The sequence below is a fragment of the Vitis vinifera genome, chromosome 6 (genome assembly GCF_030704535.1).
Source record: "Vitis vinifera cultivar Pinot Noir 40024 chromosome 6, ASM3070453v1".
Lineage (NCBI taxonomy): Eukaryota > Viridiplantae > Streptophyta > Magnoliopsida > Vitales > Vitaceae > Vitis > Vitis vinifera.
The window spans coordinates 17,676,660-17,689,204 of NC_081810.1; the positions used below are offsets into that span (position 1 = coordinate 17,676,660).

The window sequence follows — 12,545 nt, forward strand, 5'->3', positions numbered from 1 at the left end:
TTTTGACCCTTAATTTCCTTGCTGCTTTTTTGGCCTGTAAGGAAGTTTGAGGACAGAACTTATTTAAAATATAAATCGTAGACGCATGTGCTTAGTGATGTAGCTGGAATGGCATAACGCTTTTTTGCCTTTTGGTGAGGCCATGCTCACAAAGCAAAGCAACTATTGTGTAGCAACCAAAAATCTTATAGATGAATCAATTCAGGTAAAGGAGGAAATGGATTGCTTTGGGTTTAATCATAACTCTCGGGTTGAAAAATAGAGACATGTCTGGTCTTATGCCTTGTCCTTTGCGCAGCTGCTCTATTCTAAAATTAACACTGGATAAGCAAACATTGGCAGGTTGGCTTGGGCAGCGTTTATGAATAAATCACTCCATGGATTGGTTTGGTGAGTTATAACAAGCACCAGTTGAAGCCGGTTGGGTGTACCATTGATTGGCTGCACGAGTGATGAAGCTGGCTTCTGCATTAAGAATTTATTTTAACTGTCAGCTTCTGTTGCAAAAAACCACCATGGAAATAACTTTAAACAGGAGGCCAAAGTTCATTCATCCTCATCTCATCCCTAATAGTAGAGGTGAAATTAATAAAGACCATAATGGCTGTGCTAGTCAGCCCGATCCCGATCACATCCAATCCTAACAAGATGGGGGCTGTCTCCATTTTATCTCACAGGCAAGCAGGCCTCAGTATGCGGCATATGCAATCATGATAACTGCAGAGGACTCAAATACAGCTGCATGATTGGGTATTTACAAGACCCCACCCCAACCCCACCACGCATATATCAAGCTCAGTGAACATAATTAAATATGAAATGGATTGAGAGAGGTTCCACAGGAATGAGGCCATAAATTCAGAATTTTGAGCTTCAACCTGGATGTCTTGAAGCTTAGCACCAAGTTCCATGTCCACTACACGTACCACAACAGATGGGGTGACTCATTCTCCAGCTTGACTAATATCTAATAAGTAACTTTGGCACATGGTCTACATTCGACGATAGGAGCTCAACTTCTGAGATATACCCATCAGATTAGACTTCAACCCAAAAATTTGCAGGGAAATTTTAAAACACAACTTTGTTAGGCAAGGCTCATCTAAGATGCTATTTTCTAGATGGTGGTTTACAAATCCTATGAAACTAAACGTCCTAGAGAAATAAATCTCTATAACTACTTCATATGTATTGTTATGGGCTTTAGGGCTGTGGTTTTGCAAAGAATATTTACAGAACCAGAAAGTACAAAGGTAACACACAATTCAGATGAATAACATGAACATATTACTTGAAGCTTACCTGACAAAAACACATCCTGATATTCATCATCATCATAGATAAATTGTGGAGGATCTGGAGAACCAATACCCACAATAGTGCTTCCACTGCATCAAATATGTCAAAGAAAACACAGTTAAGGCTGTATAACAATGATGTAATTAAGATGATGAAACTTCCATGTGGACATCAATTGTCTTCATGAATGATCAGAAAAAGAAATACAAAAACACAAGCTGCAACCAAGTATTTAGACAATTTGAAGAGCATGTTATTTCATTTCCATCTTTTCCTGGATAATATGTCACCTTGAAGCCCAAACATCATGACAAGTACTTGTAATAGATTACCTTACAAACAGAATACATGAGATAAACCAATGCTTCAAATTTAAGAGTAAGGGTTTCCTTTCAGTTAAAAATAAAAAAATAAAAAAATAAAAAACTGAAAGGGGGACAGAAAAGGATACCGATTGTTCCATGTGTAGAAAGAAAGAAAGATAGAAGAACAAAACCGGCCCTAGAACCCCATGGAGGGTAGGAAGACCCCCAAACCTTTCCAACATTAAAGCTATGTTTATTTCCAGAAAGTACTAAGAAAAGAAAAGAAAAATTCTAGGGAAAATGACTTTCTCATGTTTGTTTTTATTATGGAAAATAAAAAGGAAAATTAAATATGATTAAAATTAATCATAAACTAATATATTTTCAAATTATTTAATCTTTACATAGAAACATTAAAATAAATGAAATGAATTTGAAGTAGTATATAAAAATAATTTATTGACTTCAAATTTATTTTTTGTTTTCCTCAACATTTTTTTTTTCTTTCTACTTTTCATCTCTATTTTCTTTCCCTCAAATTTTTAGGGAACTAAACATAGCCTAGGGTTCCCCTCTAGGCAAGATAATCAAACTATTGATAGGAAAATATTTTCTTCCAGATGTATTCAAGTTCCTGAAAACATTGATTTTAACAGGATGGAATCCATTAACTGCAAGATGACTTCCACATGACATGAGTAAGCTGAACAATTTACATCCTGGTTATGTTACAAGTTTGCACCTAGTGCTAGAAAAAATGGGAAGCTTATCTTGGAAATTATTTTTGAATAGGAAGAGGAACAGCCTTAAAGGGTTCAAGTTACCCTAGTGACACCTTAAATCATGATGTCCCTGTGGGGCACACACTCACGGTGACCACAGCTTCACTTACATTAGAGGCCTGAATCTGGACAATTAGCTCCCAGTACTTACTATCCTTATCTTACAAAATCTCCTGGATGGGGTTCTGTGGCGGTGTTGTGAATAGCACCACATGAGCAACATGTATTCAATGAAAGTTTGAAGGACAAGATCTGGTGCTAAGGCTGATGCAAGAAGTAGCTTTAATTGTAAAAGACCAATAAAAGAGTACACACCCTGGGAAATTTAGAATTCACTTTAACAATAATCTGTAGCAAAATAGAATGGACTAATCCGATAGCACCCCATTGCTCTACTCTTGTCTACACATTCCATGAGGACATACTAAATTTACAATCCTCCACATTTATGGCTGTGAAGAGAGATGGTATCTAATCAGATATTCTGTACTTTGTTCTACTATATACTACCCAACATCATATGGGGAAAATAAGCTATCTTTCAACTCAGTCCAAAAACATAGGAATTATCTTTTCTAATTTTCTCTACGATTTCTCTATAGAAACAATGATGTAGATACGCTAATTACGACCTGCCACAGGGTGGAATGACTTGTGGCCCTCATTAATTGGCCACATGGGAAGCTGGATAGCAAGGACAAGAATAATGTTGGACCAGGGGCCACCTTAAAGCCTGAAACTGCCCTTGGGTGGTGATTATGCACTAAAATCTCAACACTTGCCCGGGGCAGAGGCAGGGCAAGAGGGTCACCTTGCCTATAATATGGATGAGCACTATTTTTGGTGAACCAATGTGGAACCTGCCCACAATTTCGATATAGCTCTGGAATCCTAAGGCCTTGTCTTGGTAGCTCAAGAGGAAGACTCCAGGATGGATCTGTGCCCTTTCATGCCATCTTTCCTGGGTGTCTTGAGAATGAGCAAGTATCATCCTTCTGTTTAGTGACATCTAGCCTCATTAATATGGTCAATACTAGCACCCATCGTCTCCCTAGGTCTAGTTAACTAGGTCTTGAGGTTTAGCAATAACTTCCATTCACTCATATGGTAAGGCCTTCATCCACATCAGGCCTATAGGCCTAACTGGAGCAAGTACAAGATTCACATCAGAGTCTTTATACCAAAGGAGACCCTTTTGAGCTATTCCCACACTTTGGACCACCACTGCTAATTAGCACTTCCTTTCCCAAGATGAGTTGCTCTCCCTTTAAGTCAAAGCACATTCCCATCTCATTACCTTGTACAAAATGCAGAAAACCTCAGCACCCATCTACCTATGATAGATCTATTAGGAGAATGGAAAGGAAAATGCAAAGTAGGACAAGGAGTCAACCACAAAACCAAAAAAAAAACAAAAAAGAGGAAAAGACAAAGAAAACAAAAAAGAAAGCAAAATCCTTACTTGGGTTGAAGCACAAAAGCTGAAACCCCACCAGAGATCCAAACAAAAGAGGATAACGCACCCCTGCCTTGGCAAGGAAGTAGCTTCCTCAACCAAGGATATACAACCCTCTTAAATTCCACATCTAAGGTAAATTTCATGTAATGAGTAATCCTCCACAATGCTAATAGAACACCATCTAATAATAGAACAAAAATCTCTTCCCAAAGCCCACCTTATCAATGTTCCAGCCCAATGTCACAGCTTCAAAAGCAAGAATCACTGCATTTATGGCATTCTAAACTCCCTCCGGCTTTCAGAAAGCTAAAATTGCAATCCCAAAAATGCTCCAATAATGTTCCCCAGATTCCAGAGTGAATGCTGTCAAAGTGAATTATACCTACATTGTTGGAGGAGAGATCCATACATGCACAAAACACACATGGGAAACCCGCCATCCAACCCCCACCTTAAAACTCTTCAAGAACCAAGGAACAAAGAGAAGCTAAAAAACAGAACTTTATCCCAAAGCTTTTCCCTCCAACACTTCTCCTAAAAGATTCTAGCATTTCTCTCTATCAATAAACCAAACAAAGCAAGATAGGCACAAAAATAGACTTCCACCACCATAGCACCATTCCCACCAAACACCACCTCCACCACTGCCACCACCAACTGTAGCCACCATGTTGCTACCCATCACAACCATGACCTTGATTGCAGCCTCCAATGCTACATAAATCCCCACTACCAAACCCAATGTTGTTGACTCATCACCTTGATTGCTACTGGCACCACCACTGCTTCACCATCACTGTCTCTTCCATTATCGTAGTTATCACCACACTCCTTTATACGTTTTTCCAAATGGCTATATACAACTAGTTGCTTGTGAATGTCTAATCCAATGTTTGAGACTACAATTGTATCTTTGCAAGACTAATTTTTATCTTTAACAAACAGGATTTTTTCTATGTAGTTCATTATCTAACAAGAAGCGATTATCCATGTATGTGATAAATACAAATCTCATTATCCATGCTATAACTATATAACTCATGTTGATAAATTGAATTTTCATAATTTACTTTAAGGTGTTATAATTTTTTCAAACACTGCCTTAGAGCCTTGTCCTTTCATGATGATGTTCTGAATTATTTGAATGGAAAGAATGTTGGGATTTTTAAGAGAGAGCCTCCTTGGTTTCAGGTGATTTGGAAGGAGAGTATTTCTTCACTTCTTTATAGGGATCTACTTCCAAAGATTCTTTTTTTCTTTTCTTTTTTCCTTTTGTGGGTGTGTGTGTGTGTTCTAGGGGAGGTGGGGGATGCTAGGAATGGCCAGGATTTTCATCAATGCTCAGTTGGATGACCAGATTGTGCATGCTCTCTTAGGAGAAAGTCGAATATCATCTTGCTTTTAGAATCTCCCTCTCATGGGGATTATCAAGGTTAAACTCAACAGCTGATCTCTTGGTACTCCAGACCAATTGAGAGTAAGTGGAAATTTAGATATCATTATAAGATACCCCATCTCTCTTCTTCAAGCAGAGAGCTCTAGGGGACACCATTAGCACTAAGGTTCTTGTGATTTTGTTTGACTAATGAAGGTTTTAAATCCACAATTCTTTCAAATTTTCAGCTGAGAGAGACTATAGTCCATTATTTGTCAGATAGAGTCCTTTACTTTGGGTCCTTGGCAATATCGAATTTACTTTGTGAGTTTGGAGATTTTACTTACCACTTAAATGAAGGAGTATCATTCAGGGGCCAATTCAATTTTACTCACCTAGACATGGGAAACTATGAATTTACTGAAGTTAATTTATCCCAACCATGAAAACAGCATCACATTATCCATGGCTTGCTGCAATACATGTTATTTTATCTTTTCAAATACCAAAAAAGTTCAAATGCAGGAAGCTCAGCAAATACCCACATATAGAAACATGCCAAAATGATGAATACCTGGACTAAATTGGGCACAGGACCAGTTCCAAACCTACTCTATTCCAATGGGGATCTACTCCAATCCCATAGGACAAATAGGTAAACAAACTTCTTACTCAGCCTCAAATCTGAACCAGGGTTTTGGAATACTGCAACATAAAATTTTAATAAAGGTGTAACCAGATGGTAACAAATCGAATGGCAATGTTCTAAAAGAATATATATATATATATATATATAGGTAAATTTTTTGTCCCCATTGGGACTTGAACCTAGAACCTCCCCATCCCTTTACTACTTCAGCCAAGCCTCAAGGGCAGCAATGTTCTAAAAGAATTGGATGATGCTAATGATGATGGAATGAGTTGCCATCTGATTGGACCAAGGAACCATCAAGCATGGTCTTCACAAAGTATGTGCTGCACAAGATACACAAGAGTTGGAGTAGAAAGTTAGCTGAAAGCAGGCTATCAATTAGCCAAGGTGAACTGATTTGGTCAAAATTATCTGTGGCAATTAGATAACTGCCACAACTACAATGTGTGTAAAGCAAGGCCTGATTGATTCAGCCAATGGTGGACAGTTGGGACGTAACTGCCAAAAAGGCCTGTTTGAACAGATGCCTAGCTGAGCAATCAGGCATCCACTGTGTTGGATTCTAGTCTGTAGTAAAGCCAAGGTTGGCTCCTTGTAATCTTCTTGGAAGAGGTCAGTAGTGGTTGGATGTATACCTGAAGTTTTGTGTCTTTTGTGTTTGTGGCTTGAATTCTAGGATTGGCCGATAGTATAGAGTTAGAGCCACAAAAAGGCAAAATATTTGAGTCAGAATGTTGCCTTGCTGAAGGACATGCTTTGTTTTCTTAATATCCAAGGGCAAGGAAAGATAAGAAGCAACCTCAAGGATGCCAATATTAGTTAAAAACAAATGATGAAACACTACATAGTTCATCCACACTACATAATAGATTATGAAGCATTCACTAGTCCATGTAGTACAAAGCACAGGCATTATGGTAAAGCTTTAACCCTAGACCTTGTTCAGAAAAGAGGATGGTCCTTGGCAAATAGATGCTTTATGTGTCTTGTGAATGAGGAGACCATAGATCATTTGCTTCTTCATTGTTCAAAAACAAGGGCCTTGTGGGAGTTACTCTTTACCTTGGTTGGGGTGTCTTGGCTGTTGCCCTCCTCAGTTAGAGAGACTCTTCTTAGCTGGCATGGTTCATTTGGGGCAAAAAGCGAAAGAAAGTGTGGAGAGCTGCTCCTCTTCATATATTTTGGACGGTGTGGAAGACGAGAAATAGATTGACATTTAAGGATGACGAGTTGTCAATCCAAAGATTGAAATATTCCTTTTTTTCCTCTCTTTGGTCTGAGGCTAAGTTGTTTATAGTTGAACGCCCTCTAACTATAGTTAATTTTATTGATTGGTTGGGATCCTATTAAGGTTGTTTTTGGGCTAGGTGACTTTTTGGGTCTCTTTCTTTTTCTTTAGCCTTTTTGGTGGTGGGTGTTTAGGTTTGTATACCTTGCATAGTTCTGTATACCTTGAGTCGCTTTTTTTGGCGTCTCTTTTTAATGAATTATCTTTACCTATCAAAAAAAAAAAGCACAGGCATTATGGTACTACAGTTTATTATTTCAGCAATTCATCATATTATTATATGATGCCCCTGTGCATAGAAGATCAGACCAACAATTCTCAGATTGCAGCAAGAGTTTTTCATAAGATAACAATGTGCAAGTATCTAGTGCTTCACAAACTTTTGAAGGGCAATAAATGGAGGACTATGGCTTTACACTGCATTGCAAATAAACTGTATCAGCTAATGCATACAAAGATGTGGGGAAGTTTCTAAATATGTGCTTTTCACAATTCAAGAGTTCCTTTAGAAAGTTTTGGTATCAGATACCATATGCATAGGCTGCTGCATAGGAAGATGCATGAAAGTTTTAAAATGTGGGTAACTTTCGAAACTTAAAAGCTGATCCAGAAATTTTTTTGTGGGAGTTGTCTTCAGTTTCAAAACTATGATTAGTTTATCACTTCTTCTACTTTTAAGATAGCTTCTATTTAACTTCTTTCATAAAGAAGGTGTTTGTTTTAGCAACTCACTCAGAGCCTTGGAAGCTATTAATCTGGATGACTACTTTTCCAATGATTCAATTTTCAGAGCGATTTTCAAATTTTAAGATGTATATAAATCATTTAGGTAAAAGAGGGGCTTCATGAACTGTGTGCGCTATCTTCTGACAATTATTTAGGTGTTTGTTAAAAAACTTTATCATTAGGTATTAGTGCCCATAAAACTTATTCTGGGCCTCATTTTCAAGTAGACAAGATTGTTTCAAGCCTTTTTGTTTGTGAACTGCTTTTGCTGCAACTGAGATGAGAAGATCACAATCAGACTTAAGATCCAGTTAAAAGTTCTACTAATTGATTGAGAAGTTGAAACGGTTGATCATACATCATGCCTCAGAAAGGATAACCTCAGCAACTTGAAACAATTGATGGTTGTGAAAAATTGAAGTACTTTTCCATGCATCAATTTGGAAAAAATTGATTTTATTGAAAAGTGTTAACAGGAAAAAAAAAAAAAAAAGAAAAAAAAAACGAAGACTCCTATAAATCTTCTTAACTACAACATTGCTAGATGTGGGAAGTTATGAATTTGAACAGGAGTTTAAAATCGTTACTGAATTTTATACCTCCCAGACATGAAAACAGCATCATATTGTCCACGGCTTGCTGCAATTATACGCTGTTTTAATCTTTTCAGAGATGGGAGGACTTCAAATGCAGGAGGTTCTGCAAAGATCACATATAAAAATATGTCAAAAGATGAATACCTGGAATAAAGATGGCACACAGTACCAGTGTTAAACCTAATCTAACCCAGTGGGAACGAACTTCAATCCAACTATAGGACAGATGGGTAAACAAGCTTGATCTAGGGTTTAAAATATTATAATATAAAATTTTAATGGTTAAATACTTTAGGGTAATGCCTCAAATGGAAATTTTATAAAAGAATTAGATGGTGCTAATGGTTAAATACTTCAAGGTAAAACTGATCCTGCCCTGAGCTTCAGTTTTGTAACCAGTTCAACCAAAGCCTATACCAACTCTCCATGAACTAAGCCAAGCCAAATAGAATCAAATTTGGGGCAGGTTACTTCATCAACCTACCCCTTTGCCATCCTCAACATGTATAAAATTTATAAAGAACAAATAATTAAAGGTATCAAAGCCCATACCTAGATCATTTATACAAACATCTTGAGATATTCTGTTCTTTGAGATCTTCTCAAGCAAGGTTATGGGATCAACCTTACTAGTTTGATCCAACCGAAGGTGCTGAGAATCAAAACTTGTCTTAGAAAGATAAATTGATCAGAAAATAAAAACATGGCGAATAAAAGTCTCTTCACTAAATTCATCAAATCTATATTACCTTGTAAACTTCAGCGGTGGAGCATGCCTGCGGTGGCTTTACAAGAACCATTGGAATGTCCAAAGGTATTGGCAGGGAAATATCTTCAACAACCTGAGCAAGCCAGAGCAAACTTCTAGTTCGAACTTCTTATCACCATGAAATCCCATTTAAAAATATTTAGAAATTGCATATATGAATTCATTTAGCATGCGTTAAAACACCATCCCCAAACATACTTATTATGAATTAGTATAAGAAAGTCCAATTGATTTCCATAAGGCTACGTTCGGTTCCTAGAAAGTACCAAGGAAAGGAGAAAAAATAATAATAAATAAATACGAAAAATGATTTTAGTATATTAGATGCCATGGAAAAGAGAGGAATAAAATACTAGGGGAAATCCTTCCATTTTCCTTAGATAAAGGTGAGGAAAGTTTGGGGAAAGTGCATTCCTCAATAATTCAATTTTCTTTCCCTCAACTTTTCTATAGACAATCAAGCAGGAAAAGTTTTATACATTTTCATAATCTTTTCTCTTTATATTTTTCCTCTCCATTTTCTTTTCCTCAAACCTTTTAGGAACCAAACATAGCTTAAAAGAAGTCAGCAACTTCCTTTCTCATCCATGACTGAACATTGCTAAGGTGACAATAAAGTGGTATAATAAATAACATCAAACTTAGCTCTATATACAGTTCTCAAAATCCATTAATTTTGTGTAATTAACAGCAAATACATCTACACATATTTGAGTGAAAACATGACAAAGTCATGTAGTGCTGCAAACTTATGATGCTTGAAGGATCATACAGTTTGGATTCAAACATTAGTAATTCTGAAGATGGAAATTATGGAATTAATTTGCTATTGATTATGACAGATTCAAAACCCAAACAAGCATGAGCAGTGCCTTGGCTCTTTAACATTTTATTTGGTGAATTCCACCAATCTTATTGCAAAAATTATTTTCTCATACGAGTATGTAAACTGAAAAGCAGAAAATGAAAAGAAAACAAAAGAAAAGAAAAACAAATAATGTTCTGTTTATAAAAAAGAACTTTATGTTCCTGATGTCCCCATGTGACCACCTTCCAACATTAAAAGAGCTGGACTGAATTTTGCATCCCACAACTTCATTGTTCTTTGGTTGGCATCATTACCACAGGCCATGAGCAATATCACATGGTTATATATGCTTTCTAACATAGTCCAGTTCGCAAGCTATTCTTAAAATATGAAAACGTTTTGCAATATGATTTTGTGCAGCCATAAAGTTTGATGATAACATTGGAAGGCAACAATTGTCAACTTTGAACTACATCCCATGTAAGATGAAGACATACCTCACCTCTGCCAGTACAAAAAGCTGCTCCATTAGAGAAGAAGAATGGAATATCCGAACCAATCTCACTTGACCATTGTTGGAGTTCCTTCTCAGTGGCAAGGCAACCACTAAATTGATTTGCTGCCCACAGTGCTGTTGCAGCATTACTGCTGCCACCACCAAGCCCTGCCCCAGTCGGCACCTTTTTATCAAGATGAACCTGCCCACAGTTTTGAAATGGATAACATATTCAGAATCAATTCCTAAATAAAATTTTCATCTCATATGAATAGATATCATTCTATGAACTCTTTTAAAAAAGGGGAAAAAATTAATAAAATTCAGATGAGTTGCTTTACCCAAAAGTAGTTATCAGTGCCAGTTTTTTTCCTGTAAAGGTTAAGTGCCTTTATGATCTGCAAAATGGAGGTCGCAAATGCATAAAATTCTAATATTATGATCACAAATAAGAAGAGATATACAACAGAATATAGTATGTTATGGCTTACCAAATTACTTTCATCAAGGGGGACCCCTGGCACATTGGTTGATAAGCGATCCTTTGTTTTTGATGGCGACAAAGAGAACTTAATTATATCTCCTAAACTGATTACCTTGAGGAAGAAAATGGCACATGATCGATTATTTGCAGAATAATAGAAGATGTATTTGCAAAACTAGAAGTGAACTCAACAATAACGAACTTCTCAATCAACAGCTGCAAAAGGAAATGGACTCCTGTTTTTTCTTAGTCACAGGTTAGATAACATTTCAAAAATAATTTTTCCCTGCTATAAGGAGTGAAAATAAAAGCCAAATTTTGCCTTCTTCAAATGGAATTAAGAAGAACTTCCAAGATGCTGTCTAAAAAATGCCTTTGTTATTTTGTTCAATGACTAAAACAGGATCTGGAATAAAAAAAAAAAAGTAATCAATTGAGCATACATACATGAAAGAGAGATGCCAAATCATGAAATCCATCTGCTCTCTTACCGGTTATTCTCAGGAAAACATTAATCTGCACTCCACAAAATACCAAATTCAACTTTCAGCCAAAAATTGAAGTAAGTTCAACTCAAAGTAACATATGTCGATTACCTTGCAAGGTGAAAATAGAGTGAGCCTTGAAAGCCCAGCGTTCTTATCCACTTCATCTGCTAGATTGTTTATCCTTTCATCTGGATTATACACTATCTATAAACTCACCAAGAAACAATTAATCGGGAAATTTTTCAAAAGTTTCATTCAAGACAAAAAAAAATTTCTGTTTGGTCGGTCAGAAATCCCAAGAAAAAAAAAAGGAAGAAAAAAAAAATCCCAAGTTTGAAGTTTTCATTTTCTTCCATTTTTCTCCAGTTTCTCAGCAACCAAACATAGAACTAATGAAAACCCACAAACCTCCACTTGTTTTCTACCAGCAGAAGCCCTGACTCTGAGAAATGGAGTCCTCTGAAATTGGGGTTTTGGACGAAAAGAAGATGACCCATGTGGTCTAAATGAAGGGAGGGTGGTTCTTCTGATGGAATTGCAGGAAGGGTGAAGTTGGTGATCGCAGAAGAATTGTGATGAAGCCATAGCCATGGCTGCACTTCAGTTGTTGCAGACAAACCCCACAAAACCGGATGTGAAAAAGGATTTGGCAAATCCAATTTTCCTATTCACAATCTAGACGTAGTTAATGCCGAGCAAAACTGATTTTTGTACACTCATTGGCTTTTTCCAAAGTTTCTTACTCTATATTTCTATATTTGTGAAATGATATTTTTCCTTGTCGAAAATTTTCTTTTGCCTTTAAAACTCATTAAAAAAAAATACTATCCCAAAATATTAATTATGACTAATCTCACGGAGCCCTGAAGTTAAGATAAACCTCCAGTAGCCCCAGAGGAGATTTGAATTGGTGACCATTGGAGAGCAAACCCAAGGGTGGACCAATTGAGCTACCTATCAAGGTTAAATGATAATATTAATTATCAACCAAACTTATTTGATTTTATTAAAAATGAGA

At 36.7% G+C, this 12,545-nt stretch overlaps 1 protein-coding gene across 2 annotated transcripts; it reads right to left on the reverse strand.

The window, feature by feature from the left end:
- Window positions 1–200: 200 nt before the first annotated feature.
- Window positions 201–12,255, reverse strand: LOC100261596 (4-diphosphocytidyl-2-C-methyl-D-erythritol kinase, chloroplastic/chromoplastic). 2 transcript variants are annotated; one of them, XM_019220618.2, is made up of 11 exons: window positions 11,936–12,255; window positions 11,636–11,731; window positions 11,487–11,555; window positions 11,047–11,151; window positions 10,897–10,953; window positions 10,562–10,757; window positions 9,232–9,359; window positions 9,035–9,134; window positions 8,486–8,585; window positions 1,303–1,388; window positions 201–465 (listed from the first exon to the last, which is right to left on the reverse strand). In XM_019220618.2, the coding sequence occupies exons 1-11, from the start codon at window positions 12,116–12,118 to the stop codon at window positions 371–373; spliced, it is 1,215 nt and encodes a 404-aa protein (XP_019076163.1). In that variant the 5' UTR covers window positions 12,119–12,255; the 3' UTR covers window positions 201–370. The 2 variants fall into 2 exon arrangements, with proteins under 2 accessions (XP_019076163.1, XP_002267319.2); XM_002267283.5 differs by having other exon boundaries at window positions 9,232–9,324; window positions 10,557–10,757; window positions 11,936–12,253.
- Between the last annotated feature and the right edge of the window lie 290 nt (window positions 12,256–12,545).